The sequence below is a fragment of the Melanerpes formicivorus genome, unplaced genomic scaffold, assembly GCF_026170545.1.
Source record: "Melanerpes formicivorus ecotype bairdi unplaced genomic scaffold, bMelFor1.0.p_v2 SCAF_36, whole genome shotgun sequence".
Classification (NCBI taxonomy): domain Eukaryota; kingdom Metazoa; phylum Chordata; class Aves; order Piciformes; family Picidae; genus Melanerpes; species Melanerpes formicivorus.
In genome coordinates, this window is record NW_027142388.1 from 2,219,107 (window position 1) to 2,237,164 (window position 18,058).

General features: G+C 43.1%; 1 protein-coding gene across 1 annotated transcript in view; it reads left to right on the forward strand.

The window, feature by feature from the left end:
- The window catches only part of MAPK1 (mitogen-activated protein kinase 1), a 35,356-nt gene that overhangs the window by 3,715 nt on the left and 13,583 nt on the right, over positions 1 to 18,058 (forward strand). Inside the window, exons 2-3 of the mRNA XM_068157277.1 lie at positions 11,870 to 12,052; positions 13,257 to 13,446. Of these exons, the coding sequence (XP_068013378.1) occupies positions 11,870 to 12,052; positions 13,257 to 13,446 (373 nt within the window). The remainder of the gene's footprint in view (positions 1 to 11,869; positions 12,053 to 13,256; positions 13,447 to 18,058) is intronic.

Consider the following 18,058-nt stretch of genomic DNA (forward strand, 5'->3'; position numbering starts at 1 on the left):
TTTTCCCATCAACCTCAGAGTCAGCTGAGAGCTGAAAGTTTCAGAAGGACCTTTCAGACACTGTAAAATGTGAAAAGCTTTTGAGATTGCCTCCTCTTCCCCAGATAGGTGGTTCTGTCTTTTTCTTTCGGGAAGTAGCCTGCTAGCAGGCCATAGTTTAAACACAGAACAGCAGTGTAAACATGATAGTGTTGAGCTTTACATTCCCAGCGTGAATTGTTCTTCGTCCAGTTGGTCAGGAGGATAAATTGACAAGTATAAAACAAGTAAACTTTTTGGAAAGAAATAGTGAATGGGAATGCAACATGGGTGCTCTGGGTTTTAGAACCCCCATTTTGTCATCAGCATCATGTGAATGTGAAGTGTTATCACTGTTGCAAATAACTGCATGTAAACAATGAAGGTGAATACAGTTGGAAGAAATCAATCTTGAAGCTCAGATTCTCCATTTCTGGGCCTGAATTTGACTGTTGTTAAAAAGACATCTTTGTGTCACTGATGTGCTGCAGAAGAGCGATGTTAGAAGTTAGGATAGTAAGTAGATGAATGCTAAAGGAATAGTGGAAAGATCATTTAAAACACTTGGCAGTAGTTTCTTCAGAGTTCTGCTCCTTTCTGTTGTCTCACAGCAGAGCCCTACTTTCAGAGGAGGGATAATTTAAAATGAGATGTGAGAAGTATATTCATAAAGAGACTCCAAACAAAGCCATCAGGAATAGAATGATCTGCAAGGCATTGATATTTAGGTTAAAAGATGAAAATAAAAAGCCTGGTGGGATTGGTGGTTGTGTAGCACTTTCTTTCAAGGCTGTCCATCCTTATACAAAAGGGTAATGTTGCATCCCTCTCTGAGGGTCAGATTGATGATCTAGGGAGGACTGGCACGGTGGTAAGGGTCAGCAACAGCCTGCAGGGTTTTTTCTGTTAACTGATGCATTGGTCTGAAGAGAGCATCCTTTAATGATAGCACAAGTGTGGAGATTCATGTCCCTGCTTACATGTGCTTTTAGGGAGCACAGGGGTGTCAATACCTGGTAATTAACATGTTTTGCTCTGTGTGATAAAGGGAACAGGGAGCTGATACAAGTCAGTCAACCCTAATAAGTACTCCTTAGTGCAAGGATCAGAGTAGAGCATTGGGGGATGTAATTGGTGGGTAGTTACTGGCTTCTTCCCTGTGAAGGCCTAGGTAAGCATTTCCCTTCCATCACTCAAACTTCTAGCACTTTCTTAACCTGACCTGGGAACACGAAAGGAGCAATTAGAGCTGCTTTTCCTGCTCTGCTTGGTGACGCAGCAGGTGGTCAGCACTCTGTTCCTATCAGAGCTGGTTTTAGTGCTTATGGAAGAGGAGAGGTAGCAGGTTAGTGCCCTGCTGCACCACTTACACACACATACAAGTCTGTGGGGCTGGATGGCAAACACCTGAGGGTGATGAGAGAGCTGGTGGAAGTGCCCACAAAGTCACTTTCCATCATTAACCAGCAGCCCTGGCTAAGTGAGGAGGTCCCAGCTGACTGGAGCTTGGCAAATGCCCATCTACAAGAAGGGCCAGAAAGAGGATCCAGGGAACCAGAGACCTGTCAGTCTGACCTCGTTTCTGGGAGAGGTTGTGGGGCAGGTCATCTGGAGTGCCATTATGCAGCATGTGCAGGGCAATCAGATGATCAGGCCCAGTCAGCGTGGGTTCATGCTTAACAAATCTGATCTCCTTCTATGAGAAGGTGACCCACTTAGTGGATGAAGGAAAAGCTGTGGATGTCTATCCAGAGCTTAGTAAAGCCTTTGGTACTGTTTCCCACATCACCCTCCTGGAGAAACTGGCTGCTTATGGCTTGGGTGGGTGACTGCTTCCTAGGTTAAGAACTGGCTGCATGGGCTCAAAGAGTGGTGGTGAATGGAGTTAAACCCAGCTGGTGGCTGGTCACTAGTGGTGATCCCCAGGGCTCAGTGCTGGGGCCAGTTCTCTTTAATGTCTTCATCAATGATCTGGGTGAGGCAGTTGAGTGCACTCTCAGTAAGCTTGCAGATGACACCAAATTGGGTGGGAGTGTTGATCTGCTTGAGGGTGGGAAGGCTCTGCAAAGAGGTGTGGATAGTCTGGCTGGATGGGCCAAGGTCTGATCCGAGGTCAATTGTATGAGGTTCACTAAGGCCAAGTGCTGGCTCCTGCACTGGTGTCAGGCTTGGGGCAGAGTGGCTGGCATGTTGCCTGGCAGAGAAGGACCTGGAGATGTTGCTTGACAGCCATCTCAACAGGAACCAGCAAATGTGCCCAGGTGCTCAAGAAGGCCATCAGCATCCTGGCCTGAATCAGCAGTAGTGTGGCCAGCGGGAGTAGGGAAGTAAGGTGCCCCTGTACTGGGCTCTGGTGATGCCACACCTAGAGTACTGTGTTCAGTTTTGGGCCTCTCACTACTTTTGCCTGCCTTCTGTCAAATGTGGCAATGGTAGAAGTCTGAAAGATGGGAAGTTTCTACAAGTTCCTTAAAAACATGCATTTTGCTAGTGTGAAGAGATTCTATATGCTGCTCCACCGAGGAAGAGAGTGCATCAGGTGGTCATGTGTGAGAAGTCAGACTCCCTCCAAGAGACATGACAGACGCCCCAGTTTCACAGATGGATTTATTAGGGCTCTTGAGACCAGAAATGTGTGTTTGTAGGACACCGGGCTCTGTGTGTTCAGTGAGCTCCTTGTTTAGGAGTGGGAATCTACAGCCCACAGAAGAGTTAATACTACAAGGTCTCTGGAGCCTTCTCCAGGCTGAACAACCCCAACTCCCTCAGCTTGTGTTCATAGTAGAGGTGCTTCAGCCCTCTGATCATCTTCATGACTCAGTTGGTAAACTGAGTAGGTGTACAGCTCAACTTGAATTGCAGACTGATACTTCTCTAGCATAGTATTTTTTTTAGCACTTTTAATGTTGATTTTTTTAATGTGTGTCATAGCTTTCAGCTGTGATCTAGAAATGAATTAACTGATCAATTGGATACTTAATAAACTTACTTTGTGACAACTTGCTGTGGAATATTTCACAGCATAATATAGCTTGAAAGGGACTTCCTGAGGTCATGTAGTTCAACCTCCTACTCGAAGCAGAGTTGATGTGAGAAGTAGATCAAGTCGCTCAAGCTGTCGTCTCGGTGTTTCCAAATTCTCCAGGGATGGGGATTCACATTTCTGGGCAGCTTCCACTTCTAGTGTTAAACCAATGGCCCAGTGAAACTTCTGCCCCTAATGCAAGGGTTTCCCTTGCTGCAACGTGCAACTGTTGCCTATTCTTCCTTCTGGGAAAAGTCTGGATCAGTATTCTCTGCAATTCTCCCTTCTGTAACTTCAGTGAGCAGTTAGATGCTTCCCATCCTCCCCCCTTCTCCCCTCCAGCCTATACAAAATCAGTTTCCTGAGCGTTTCTCTTGTATGTCATGTCCTTCATCCCTCTGTGCATCCTAATGCTTTTCTGCTGGACTTGCTCCAGTGCTGGGAGAGAGGAAGAACTGGATGCAGTATTCCACATGTGGCTTCACAGCAGTAATCACTTTGCTTAACCTGGGCTTAGTAATGCAGCCCAGTCCCTGGCTGGCCTTCATCCCTGTGAGCAGGCACTGATAATGGAGGAAGTTGGATGTTGTTCTGATCATCTAGAAAATAAACTGAGGTATTTTAGGAACTTCTCAATTCATCTTTGGGGAAAAAAAACTTAAACTTCACACCATTTTATTAAAGGATTTCAATTATATTTGATGTTGATTTCCACATCACTCAAATGAAGCATATGGGGCTCTAAAGATAGTTTAGAACAGGACTTACATTTAGGAGAAGTGTGGCCAGCAGGTCGAGGGAGGTGATCCTCCCCCTCTACTCAGCCCTGGTGAGACCCCACCTGGAGTACTGCCTCCAGTTCTGGAGCCCCTATTACAAGAGGGATATGGAGGTGCTGGAACGTGTCCAGAGAAGGGCCATGAGGATGAGCAGAGGGCTGGAGCACCTCTCCTATGAGGACAGACTGAAGGAGTTGGGGCTGTTCAGTCTGCAGAAGAGAAGGCTCCGAGATGACCTAATTGTGGCCTTCCAGTATCTGAAGGGGGCCTACAGGAAGGCTGGGGAGGGACTTCTCAGGATCTCAGGTAGTGATAGGACTAGGGGGAATGGAATGAAGCTGGAGGTGGGGAGATTCAGGCTAGATGTGAGGAGGAGGTTCTTCACCATGAGAGTGGTGAGACCCTGGAATGGGTTGTCCAGGGAGGTGGTTGAGGCCCCGTCCCTGGAGGTGTTTAAGACCAGGCTGGATGAGGCTCTGGCCAGGCTGATGTAGTGTGGGGTGTCCCTGCCCATGGCAGGGGGGTTGGAACTAGATGATCCTTGTGGTCCCTTCCAGCCCTGAATGATACTATGATTAAACTGTATGTGAAATGCAGCAAAGTGTAGTTTGTTTCAGGTTATTTATCTGTGTTACACCTAGCAAGCTGGCTGAAGGAAGGGCTGCCAAGAGGTGGCCAGCCCAGCTGCCTCCCCACGGTGGATGAAATACCAAGCTGTATTTCATGTGGCTTGCAGAAAGGCTGGGACAGAAACAGTTGGACTCGATGATCCTCGAGGTCCTTTCCAACCTGAGTTATACTGTAATTGCTCTATTGGAGGTGTCACGATGGTCCAGTTTTCGGTGGAGTTCTGCACAGGTTTATACTGTCTTGTTTAGCATTAGCTAAAATCACAACAGCCTAAATTCTATTACAGGAAAAATCTTGTTCTCTTGCAAGTGCTCCTTTTGTGTTTTAAGAGTTTTCACCAAATGCTGAAATACTTTGTGGTGATTAGAATGCAAATGAGACTTTTTGTTACATGGTAGAAAGCAATTCCTCTATGCAGTGAGTATGTTTGAAGTTCCAGCGACTTGTAATTAGGCTTAGCGTTTATAATATGCAATTACCTCATTTTGCAGGTTTTTGGTAAAATTAGCAGCTGTCACTGCAGTACCTTACTCCTGGCTTGTTTGGAGGGAAGGCAGTTTGCTCCACCAATTATTGCTGATGTGTCCTGAGTAAAACTTGGAAGTCATTTGAGCACTACAAATGGGTACTCCTCAAGCTGATTCATCTGGAATCTGATCAGTTTTATTGGGACTTGGATGGTGCAAATTACCCCAAGTGACATTCAGGCAGACTTTCCTGTTGGATTTCTCTGAATGTCCCAGAACTGTGAAATCTCTTAGTTACAGTAGCCAGCATGTCTTGATGCTGATACCAGGTCTCAGCAGAATGCAGTACTGTGTTGAGGGACAAGGGTTTACAGTTGGCATGCCTTTGTAAAAAGAAGGAAAAAACGTGCAAAAGATGCCTTGCAAGCTGAGGCTGGAGGGAAGTAGCTTCTGATAGTGGGGAGATGCACACTTGTGCTAGTGGGTTGGGGGTTTTGTTTTGCAAGTGGAATACTGAACGAACCATGGCAGAGTGGGCAGCAGCAATGAGCTTGCTTTCTCTAGTGCTTTGTGCTAAGTTTCACTTTGCACTGATGCTTCTGCAGGGTGAGGAAGAGCCCTGCTTCTGAGTATGCAGAAACGATTTTGTTCATGGTCTAATTTATTTTGTGTTGGAGTACTGTGAACTGTCTCTTCTCAAGGTTTGTATTGTGTGGAATCAAATAAGCTAATGACTGGAGAATGTAGTAGTTGTTTAGATCTTGTGTGTTTCCTTTACCTAAAACTGATTTTAGGCTGTAAGTCAAGTGAGAACCTTACTAGACAAAAGAGTAAAGCGTGTTACTACTGTTACCCCTCACAGCTCTGGCAGTGCTCTCCCTTCTCTCTGGGAAAGGGGGAGATGTTTCCTGCATACATTCCTAGTTCGTGCTTTGCTGCCAGAGGGGGGTGGTGGTTGTTTTCCAGGCTCTGGAGTAGCAGTGGGTATGTAACTGGCCTGCGGTTGCCGTCTTGGTGGCTTTTTGTTGCCTTTTGAGAAGCCATAAGCACAGGAGGAGGAAGTCAGCACTGCATCAGCTCCTGTGGAGGTTTAGCTCTCATGATGGCTGGGCCTAGATAAGCTGTGGTTTCCATGACTGACTTGTGCCTTTCCTTCCATGCCATTCCTTCCTGCTCCTCAACTGGTGCTTACACTGCTCTAGAGTTAGCTCTGTGAGAAAACTATTTTAGCTGAAAAGTTGCTTCATGAAAAGTAAAGTGTAAAGGTGGTAAGTTGAGGTGACAGACACAGGCTCCTGTGAGTGCTGATGCTGGCTGCTCCTGGCTGTAACCTCCTTTGGCTTTGAGCTTCTGCAGTTCTCTGAACTGGCACAAAGAAAGTCACCGCTCCAGCCCAAAAAGTGAGGAAGAGGCAGGGCTGTTGGGCACCGAGGAGAGTGAACCACAACCGCTCCTTTTAATTTCCTGAGCCCTTAGGTTGTTTCAGATGTTGTCAAGCTCTAACAATTTAACTTGAAATTGATTCCCACTGGAACTGTCTTTTAAGTTTCTGTGTAGAGAAGAAAGTGATATTTGCAGTCGTAATGCCTTACCAAAAGCAGTGGGTGCTATGAGCAGTGGGTGCTATTTCACAGGGGGCCTTTAAAGACAACAGTGAAGTTTGCCTAAATGTTAACTTTGGCAGAGATGCTATCAAAGGAAATCTTGGTGGCAGGGAACCTGAAAACCTCTGAAATGAGGAGGTTAAGTGGGAAGGCAAGAAACAGACAGAACTCTGAAATGTAAGAGTTGTTTATTTTCTGAAGACCAGTTGAACCGAAGCGGCATACAGTAGGCATGTCTGATGTTCTGAAGTCACAGCTTCACAGCTGAAGGTGTAGAAAGAAAACTGCACATAAGAAGGGACTGGGAGAAGTAATCTCTTTTTTTGAACAACTAAGCTTGATTAAAACAAACAAAAAAACCCTAATTGGCCCCCTCCAGAAATTGGTGCCCATAGCACTACCTTCCTCCACCCCCGAAGATCGTAGTGAGCAGTCTGTTATGGTACTGCTGGTTATTCCTATATCAAAACACTGTGTTATTTTACTTACAGCAGCCTTAAAAATAAATTTCAGCTATTTGCATCATAACTTGATAAATGTCAGCATGTTACAGAAATGTCTGTGATTGAACTAAATGTAGACTGAGTGAAAAGATTGAAGATCTTCACAGATCAGCTTGTTTGCTGGGAATTATTTTTGCCTTTCCTCTCCTGGTTGCAAGCGGAATTATTCAATATTTCAGAAAGACTCTTGTCCCTGGATATGCCCTTGGAATCTTGTTTCCACAGCAACACAAAGCTACTGATAAAACGTCCTTCTTAAACTTCAAATCGGCCTTTTATTTAGAGTTGGAAATGGGATGCTTGCCGGTAGCGTTGTGTGTTTTTGTGTGTGTGCATGCAAATGCTGAGAGCAGCCTGTAAAACAGCCTTGGGGTGAGTGATCTTAGAAGTAGTGGAAGAATATCCCAGGAAGCTTTCAGACAGGGTGGCAGAGGAGTGTACCGAGGATGGGGGTGCTGCCAGAGAAGGCAGTTGTTTTACAATGGTTCCATGAAGAAACAGCTCTCTGTGGGATCCAGCGATTGCCAGGAGCTGGCTCCTTTCCTCCCGGCAGCTGCGGCATGCTCTCACTTGTTCCAGTTCTGCTCCAAACTGAAACGTGAAGAATAGGAGTGGATGGAAGAACATGCAGCAGCCATTGTGGGTAGAAGGAGCTAAGCTTTGGCACTTGGCCCAGTGTGTCTAGCAAAAAGCTTTCCTTCCTTGAGGAGGAGTTAATGGGAGAGGGGCCGCATGTCGGGGCTTCATCTGGGCTGTTAGTAGGCTGCTCAGACACTGCTGAGCACTTCCTGGTCATTGCGTTTGGAAGCAGCCCCACCCTGGGCTTCTTTTGGAAAGGGAGGTGGTGCTGGAGCAATAGAAGGGTAAAATAACTGCCTTTAAAAGTTGTGGTGCAACATCTTGGGTTATAAATGCTCACATGTTTATTTTGTATAGCCCTACAAGCTGTTTTACTTAGTCAAAACTTTGTTCTGTGTTTACAAGATACTTAGTATTAGGAATAATAAACTCTGCTCCTAGGGCTTGTATTGATTTTCACCTGGTGTCTTAAGAGTATCTAAATAATGGTGCTGTTGCAGGTTGTCACAGGATGGTAACCACAGCTTGAAATAGGAATGATATTGTGCATACCAGAGTGGGGCAATTGCAAAATCTATATTTAAATTTATCACATTACAGATAAATAGCACTCACAGCTGAATGCTTGCATCAGCTCCTGAAGCTGCACATCAGTGGGGTGGAAATCAATCCTTCCTTCTGAATATTTAAAGTGTCAGTAACTGGATTAATCATAATGTGAATAACACACAGACTGCTGAAGTTCTCTGTGCAGTGATTGGTACGTGTGGTTAATGATTAGAAACCAAAATCTATTAAGTCAACACTCTGAAAGTTGTTAGTATGTGAACTGTTCTTCCCACTCTACAGGCTTTTACCTTCTCTGGAAAAAGAGAAAAATAGTTTAGGCAATGGAAGGTTCTTGCCTTTAGAAGGAGCCCTAGCTCACTACTTCGGTGACAACAAGCAGTTGTTGGGCAAGCAGTGGAAGCTGGCAGCCTGGACAGCTAGGTTAGACCCTGCATTCTGGGAAAGCTCTTCCAAAATACAAATAATCCAAACGTGGGATGTGTCTGTGGAGCAGTTCCTGGGTGGACTGCAGGGGCAGCAGAGGTGATTATTGTAAAATTAGATCTCTAATTCTAGCTAAGGCTAAGCAAGACGAATCCTGCGTCAAGTGATAAGCTGCTATACTAACTGCAGTCAGTTACTGCATCCAGGGTTTGGATTTGCACTTTCTACAGTTGTTTCTTTTGCAAGCACTACAATAGACACTGTGTACAAACAGCTTATTTCTTCAGCAGAGTTCTGGAGGGTAGTGGTTAACTCTGGTGTTGATGGTAGATGGCAGTTGGATGGAAACTGTGAAGGACTGGGAAAGCTTTGGGAAATGGTTCAGTCTGACCTGCAAAGCACCCTAATTTGTTAGTTTCCTAGGGAGTGAAACAGGTATGGCTATGTGGGTTCACAGGCCAAACAGGTCTCTGAGTGTAGCATAGGTGCATGAGGGAGGAGTGACTCTGCAGTTCCACGGAATTCACTCTAAGATGTAGCTTTTACAGCTGCCTGCAGCACGTGTCCAATTGAACAAGCTTTGGTTTTTTAAGGGTTGCAGAGCTTCCTCAAAGCCATCTTTGGTTTGAGGGCTGACTCTGAGAACATGAAATGGTGTTAACTTTATAACACAGGTTTCTCTGTGTACCAGTACTATGCATATTAAAAATATACAACAAGTAATATAAACAAGTGTACCTAACTGCTGCTGTGATTAGCTTCTTGCTTGTAGGAATTGAGATAGTCTTTCATACATTTATTCAAGGTAGAGAAAAGCTCCTATCTGAGAAAGTGTGACCACAGAAACAAATCCAGTGTTAATGTTTCAGCTAGGTGGTGTCTTGGTTTTACTCTCCTTAGCTGAGGCTTTGCAGTGGCGAGAGCAGTGCATACTTTGCTACAGCAGCATGGCGAGATCTTCTGACACGAACAGAAAAATGACTGTATGCGGAATGTACAGCAGAGAGGAAACTGATTGCATCTTTAATGCAAATAGTCAGCTCTTCTCCACACTGAATCATGTGTTTACAGTTGAGCCATCTGAAAGCAAAATTAAATAACGGCATAAACCTTTTGCTAAGAAAATGCTTCAAGAACTGTAAGAGAAACTGCTACAAGAGAGGAGATCTTGGCGTATTTAACGGATGGATTCAGGTTCACTGAATCTGTACAAGGGAAGATGCATATTTTTCATCAGCAAGCAACCTCTGCTTGGGAAGCAATTAGAGATTTAGGAAATATTGTAAGAGATTAGGAGCTTTTGTTTAAGCAGCTTCAATTGGTAAATATTAGCATTTTGCCTTTTCCTGCTCTGCATAGCTGCTGCTGTCCAGAATTTTGAAAGGAAGAGTTTGCATTGTGGGATAAAAAAATAATGCTTAAGTCGATAAAAAGAAGGTGGTAGAAGGTTGGTTTGTAATGATAAAATGATCCCTAGGCTGCTTTAATTTCTTTCCCAAATACAGGCTGCTCATGCATCAGAATATTTTCAAGTCTTGTTTTCTCCTTGTGACTTGCCTTACAGGTATATTGTAAACACCACAGGTGATTAACTAAGAAAATTACTGCAGACCAAGTGCTCTTGAAGGCTATGCCAAGTTCCACTTATGGCACTTTGTTATTATCTATTTTGGGACTTCTGAACTGCTAATGTGTTATCTATACATATGTAACAGCAGCAGTTGTAATGAATACTTGCTTAGCATGTGGAATTTCAAAGCACTGGAGCATTTGAGTTCAGTGTTTCCAGAGGCAAATAAATTGAGCCGTCTGTCTGTGGTCATAGACTGGAGTTACAGATGCAGGCAGGTCAGAGTGGAAAGATCATGCATAGATGGCACTGCTCAAGCAGGAGCTGTGCAGAGGTCATGCGGGCAGCGCAAATTCTGTGGCATTTTTAATAATGAAAGTGAGAAATGTTAAACACTTTTGCATACAGTGCTAACAGTAGTGTCTCAAACACCTCGGTGCATCATCTGCTTAGTGGTAGAAGCAGCTTGATGTGGCCAGGCATTTGAATTCCTTTTAGGTCTCCTTTTTCTAATTGGGTTTTTATATTTCATTCTGCTTCACTTGATTACCAGATACCTGGAGATGTCAGCAGAGTAAGGCCAGTCAAGAGAGGTTCAAGGAACGTTCTCTTACAGAGAGCTGATGGAATGTCAAACCCATCTGGCTTTCCAGTGTGCTTATATTTCTGTGTGAAATAGCTGAGGCTATCAGAAATCTTTACATGGACTCTTTTTGCATTTCCAAACAATGTAATGGTGAGCTGTAAGACATTTGAAAGGAGCGAGGCTCATGTGCACACATTTCAATTCTATTGAATTAAATTGCCATATACTTTTGATAGAAAGAAAAACTGTTCTGATGAGATGCTTTGTCATCCATATATGCAAGACCATGGAAAACATCCTAAAATGTTTAAGATTAATACTAGAAATCTTAGAAAACTGTGTGTGTTTTGCTAGACCTTTGCATTAGGCTCAGGCTGTGATACTCTTCATAAATGCAGAGGCTTTTTGAGCAGAAATGCTGGGACTGCTGTATTGGTACAGCTTGGAATGCCATCCTGAGCTTCTGACTTGACATTCCTGGAACAGCACAGGTCACAGTCACCCTGTTACCTCCTAGGGCTGCTGCTTGCTTTTGCTTCATGTGTGTGGTTGGATGCATTCCTTCTCCAACTCTTACCTTTAGAACTGTTTACAAACTGTCCATCCCTTTTGTTCTTTGTGGAGACAGTGCTGACAGTGTAGCTTGATGGAGGAGTAAAAGGTTGTGACAATTGGAATTACTTGCAGGAGTTAGTCATAGGATGTGGAATTCTGCTGCTTGAAAGATGATTTCAAAGGCTTTCTGCACCCCTATGTGAATGGCTTAACTCAAACTTTTTCTCTCAAACTTCTTTTTGATTACAACACATAGAAAAAGACTCAAACTTGTTCCACAGGCTGATCAAGAAGGTGAACACTTCTTTCTTTGTTCAGGTACCCAAGAATCAGCAGACTCTCAAGTCAGTTGGGCAAGCTGATGACCTGTAGATACCCAAATAGGCTGGTGATGGAACCACAGTATTTTGTCTGTTCATCAAACTAAAAGACATTTGCCACTTTTGTCTCTTTGATAAAAATAAATGCACCAGCCCCTGTTCAGCTGCATTTGTGTCCTTGCTTTCTGAACTGAAATAAATCAATATTCCTTATAACTAATGTCATTGATTCTCTTCTAGTTCTGCCTATGATAATGTCAACAAAGTTCGAGTTGCTATAAAGAAAATCAGTCCCTTTGAGCATCAGACATACTGCCAGAGAACTCTGAGAGAGATTAAGATCCTACTGCGCTTCAGGCATGAGAATATTATTGGAATAAACGATATTATCAGAGCTCCAACTATTGAACAAATGAAAGATGTGTATCCTTTCAAAGTCTGAAGTTATTCTGTGTACTTAGTGGTGGTTTCCTCCTTTTCTGTTTTGATTATTTCTTCCTTTTCATCCTTCTGCTGATTTAATACAATTTAGTTTCTCTTGCAAATTGAAAGGGAAGCTCATAGTGTTTGTTCAGTTTTATGAATGCATAGATGGATTTGATATGCAGATGAACAGTAGTTATGCTTGTTCTTTTACAGGAGAAGAAAAAGATCATTTCTGTCTTCCAAGGCAGAACTCAAGACTGTAGAGATGATTTAATCACTTAATCTTAAAACTGTATTTGCTTAGAACTGGTTGCTTTGGGGAGAAAATTAAATGGCCAAACTCCACTATGATTGTCTAAAATGTTCCTAATGGGTGCATCTTGGGGAAAAAAAGGCAATAAAATACAGCAAAACATGCTCCTCCCCCCGTTTTGCAGTGCATGCTGCCTGTACAAAGATATCCCAGCTGTGTGATCCAATCTGAATGCCCAGAGGAGAGGATGGGAATGCCCAGCAGGAATGGCAGCAGTAGTGTGTTTGCACAAAATCCTGTTTCAGTGAAAAGTGAGCAGGGAACTACACCCCAAGGGGTTTGCAGCCAAATTGAATTAAGGCAGGAGAAAATGTTACTTAACTCATTCCTGCCAAAGCAGGGGTGGGGGAAAATCCTTTTTCTTTAGGGTCATTCCAGTCTTTAAAAAAATAAATCATCATCTGACTCAAAATACTTGGATTTAATTTTGGTAAGTGACAAACCATTGTGTTCAACACAGCATAATAAATCTGTAGTAAAAGAGAGTAACAGCTGGATGTTTCAGGTGGAGAGATGGCAGAGAAGACTCATCAGAAATGAACAGATCTTCTACCTTCATGCTTTTGTACAACTGGAAGCAAGCAGGATAGGAATCTGATCGTACTAAGATTCCAGTAAAAATCAGGCTCTAACATAAAGAAATAGGGGTTTATGATGATTAACTTGAGAGGGCCACATACTGGTGCGTCTTTATTCTGTAAAGGGCTGCATCATGTAACAGGATTGATTTGATTCAAAACTTGTAAAGTATGAAGCAGCTACATAGTTTCCTTTTTGTCATAAAGCAGCAAGTAAGAGAGAGAAACTTAGCGATTTCATGGGTACTGTTCATTGATATCTAACGTGACACCACATTTGTTTTGCTGCCTTACATCTGATGCTTTACAGATACATTGTGCAAGATCTTATGGAGACAGATCTTTACAAGCTCCTAAAGACTCAACACCTCAGCAACGACCACATTTGTTATTTCCTTTACCAGATTCTGAGAGGCTTAAAATATATCCACTCAGCCAACGTGCTTCACCGTGACCTCAAACCTTCCAATTTGCTGCTTAACACCACTTGTGATCTCAAGGTTAGTTGAAATTTCTTACAGATTTGACTACCTGCTAGAGCCATGCATGGGGGTTTGTTACTGGTGATTAACGTGCTTTTTATCCTGGAAAGATTGCCAAGCGTGTTCGCGTTTGATACAGTCATTGTTAAGATTGAGTAAGCATGCAGTGTTATGCTGATTTAATAAATGCTTCACTGTTTCCACCTGGAGGGTGACATGGAAACAGCCTCTTTGGATCATGGAATGGTTTGGGCTAGAAGAGACCGTAAAGATCATCTGGTTCCACCTCCTCTTCCATGGGCAGGGGAATTTCCACTAGACCAGGTTGATCAAAACCCCATCAAACCTTGCCTTGAATGCTTCCAGGAAGGGGACATCCACAGCTTCTCTGGGCAGCCTGTTCCAGTGCCTCATGCTCTTGCTCTTCTTCCTGACACATAATCTAAGTCTAGCCTCTTCCAGTTTAGAGCTTTTACCCCCTTGTCCTGTTGTTACATGCTCTTGTGAAAAGTCCCTGTCTAGCTTTTCATGTAGCCCTCCTTTAGGTACTAGAAGACTACCATAAGGTCTCCGTGGAGTCATCTCTTCTGCAGGCTGAACAAGCCCAACACTCAGCTTGCCTTCACAGGAGAGGTGCTCCAGCCCTCTGGTCATCTTTGTCACCTCCTCTGCTCTGTTCAGGCAGGTCCATGTCCTTATGTTGGGGGCCCCAGAGCTGTACACTGTACTCATAGTTAGTGAAAATGAAAGCTGGGTGAAAATACTCTGGAGCAGAATTATATTTACATAGATAGTAAACTCAAAATTATATACATTTCAGGTCTTGATTTCCCTGTTTTAAGTTTTCATTACTTGAAGAGGATTTCACATTAGCAGGCAGCTCAAATGGCATCTGAAAGTCAGTGGCTGATCACATGCACAGTAATTGCTTGGTGAGAGAATCTTGCTGATTTACATTTCCAGTGATGGGCTCTGTACTGGTTAATACTACAGAAGGATGATCTCAGAGCCGTTATGATTCTTGGAAAATGTCAGCTCAGTGCATTCAGTAAAGCAAACAAAGTGTGAAAAATTAGAGCAGAAGTAGAGAATAAAACAGAAAACATGTCATTCTATAGCTTTCTGTTGGTTTTGAGTCTTCAGTCCGGAGTGATCAGTTACCACACTTCTCCTTATCCTTTTAGAGTGAGAAGACCAGGACTTTAGGGTACTTCTCTCCATATCAGGAAGAACTGTTTAGCCTGGGACTCCTCTACTGGAAGATAGTGCTTGAGGGAAACAATGAATCCAGCAGAATTTGACAAAATTGTTAGTGGGATCAGGAGAGTGAGTAGAGAAGTCATTCACTGTCTTTACCTGTTGAAAAGGCTGGAGAAGGGATGGAAGGAGCAGGAGGTGCGCTCGGTGAAAGGACACGAAAGTTTACTTGCAGTGTTGTTAAGCTGTGGAATTCAGTACCACAGAGCCTTGCAGGTATTGAAGAAAAACCACCAAGTTAGTATGAAAAAAAATAACTTCTACCAAGTTAGTAGAAGAAAATGCTGCCTCTAGTCTCATCCATGGAAGATGAGAGAGACTCGGTAACACTGGAGTGTTGTACATTGTGTTTGCTGTTGGCCACTGATGGAGCAAGATTGCAGAGCTCACAGTGCTTTGATCTGATGTGGTACAGGAGTTTGTTGCACCACACTGTGTTGCACCTAATTATGCTTTAGTTTTTATACTAGCTCTAGCTTTCTCATAAAAAAAACTCCAAACCCAACCAAGCAAGCCAAAAATACCTTCTTCAAAATGTAAACCAGGTGGTGGCCTTCCAAGTGTCACAATGCCATGAGAAGTCTCTGCTGTTTGTGTGCCTGTCTGTTCTAAATGCTAGCTACCCGAGCAGTCTGCTTCACATTCCCATTGCTACTTGTCAGCTTTTCCTGATGCATGGTACTGCTGGACTGGTCACCTCTGACTCTTGCTATGGGATTTCAGCAGCTGTTATTACATCAGATCCTTTCAAGACATTAACCCCTTAATGAAAGAAAGAAGTAAAATCCATAGGAACTGTGCATTGGAAGCAGGAAAGAATGCTTTGAGTGTAGCTCTGTTCTGTGCAATTAGAGGCAATAAAACAATAAAAGGCAATGTTTTAACACAAAGTGGTCATGAAAAAGAAAGGGGGCTGGTTGTATGGCAAACCACTACAGAGTGACCTTAATGAGTACTGTTACCATTTCTTCTATAGGAGTTTAAAAGCAGTGTGCTGCTGCAGTATGTGCTACCTAGTGCAGAGTAGTCTGTGTGACAGAGCACATGCCTATTCATAACCTAAAGGGAACTCTGGGCTTGTACTCATACCACATCTAAAGCTTAAACAGAATCAGAGAGAAAAGTAGTAGATGTTAGGCCTTGCCTTATGAATACTGAGCTTGTACTAACTTGCTTCTTTTAGGGCTGTTCTGCAAGCCTGTCTCAGCTATACACGTGTGTGCCTATAAACCTGGTTCTTGTACCTAAACACAAACCACAGTGTGTTCATGGAACGTTTGTTCATCTTTAGTGGTAATGCCATTAGCTTCTTTCTTTAATGGCATTGTGGGAGCAAGCTGTTGATCTCTTCTGGAGCTCAGAGTCCTATAGGTTGTAACAAGAGCTCCTTCTTTCTTCTCTAAAACATGACCTTGACCTCTGGATCATAGACTCCATTTCCAGGGAAGAGTCTGTAATGACACAATTTGGCTGTGAACCCTATAGATTGTCCGAAGCAGCCAAAAGGCTCAGGGCAGAAAGGAGTGCAGAACCTAAAGCTGTTTCTGTTTACTTGGGCATTGCTACAGACTTAAATGTGACCTTAAATATGATTTACCACAGGGTGAATGAAAGTTTGTGGAAGTACATAATTTGAATTAGCTACTGTCTCTTGTTACATATTTGCAGTGGAAGATTAGATTTGGGAGTCCATGAAAACTACTACCTTGGAATCTCTCTCCAGTGAGGGTCCTGCGTAGTGAAGATCTTGGTCTTCTCTTTAGCAGCCTGGCATCTTTCCCATGAGTGAGACTAATACATGCTCTCATACTGCAGCATGGAGTAGTCTCTAAAGTAGCACTGAACAATTTTGGTAATATTTTCACAATATTGTCTGTATCCAGCAGTTTGACCTGTTTCAGTTCTGTAAATGAAATCACTTGGATAAAATCTCCCATGACCACATAATGTTCCTAGGCCAGTGGCACTAAGATTTCAGAAAATGATGTCCATAGTATTTTAAACAGATTCTCAACTGGTATATTGCAGCGTGCCAGCTTGCTTGAGTGGTGAGTCTGTTCCTGTGACATGCTCTGGCAATGTCATTTTTAAGTTGTGCTTTTCTGTCCACACAGGGAACAGTCCCAAGTATTAAACATCCAACAGTTATTAGGTACTTGGATTTTAAATGGTGGTTGGTTGTTTTGGGGTTTTTTTGAGGAAAACAGCAAGTTATACTGCTCCAGAATTCCATCAATTACTCTAAGGATGCAAGTGTTTTAACTACAACTCATTAACAACTACAATTAGGGGAAGCCTCTTCTTTTCCCTTTATACAAATGCATATGTACACACAGACTGCTCAGTGAGACAGCTTCAGGTATTGCAGCACTCTTGGCTGTTGTTTCATGTGCTTAGTAAACGGTCATATGTACATGATCCTCATACAGCTTCCCATCTGCTCAAGGGCTTCATCCTATTTAAGCCATCTCTGTTTAAAGAAACCCACAACAAACAAATGAAAAACATACCTGATACTGATTGCAAGAAGACTGTTTTGAAGAAGTGGAAGAGATATATATATGAAAACACAAATATAAATAAGATTAATAAATATCTATATAAATAGGATGCTGGCATTTTATGAATTGACTTGTTTAACAGGAAGTCATTCCTTCTCTCCTAGTAGCATCTGTTCTATCTCTCTGAGGCATGAAGCACTGGCTGACATACCTGGGTTCATGCAGGTTTTTATTCTCTACAATGACTTAGGCAAAATTTTCTTGGCATTTTGACTATCATTAGTTTCTTTTGGTTTAGTTGTGACTGAGAAGCCTAAGCCTACCTTCTGGTGCTCTGGCTTCTTCCAATTATTATTTGAACAGGCATCGTGGACTCACAATTTTCTTCCCCCCCCCTCTTAAATAAAGTAGCTACTTTGTTCAGAGTGTTCTGTTGCCACGGGGCAAGAACTGTCCGCCCTCACCAGGGTACAGTCAGTCTGTGCTTCATCCCTTGCACCAGGAGTTCAGGCAGCTTCCCTTTTATTCTGCCTTGCTAATGCTCCTGACGCTCTGCAGCTGGTGAAAACACTGCTAACAGCCAAAAACCTCTTTCTTGCAGCTTCAACCTTGATGCTTTTCTCACTAATGGTGTTTCTTCTCTTCTGCTTAAACTGTTTCTGCTCTAGTCAGCAGGGCCTTTTTGTCATTTTAATGAGCTCTCTTTGTCATTAGTTTTCCTTTCCATCCCATATGCATTTTTCTACTTGAGTTGAGAGATTCACAGACACTTTCTGTAATTCAGTTTTTTCTCTTGACTGTGGACTGGAGAGTGTCATTCTGCTGTTGTGTTAAGAGCAATAAATCATAGCAGTTGCCCATGTGTAATGCTG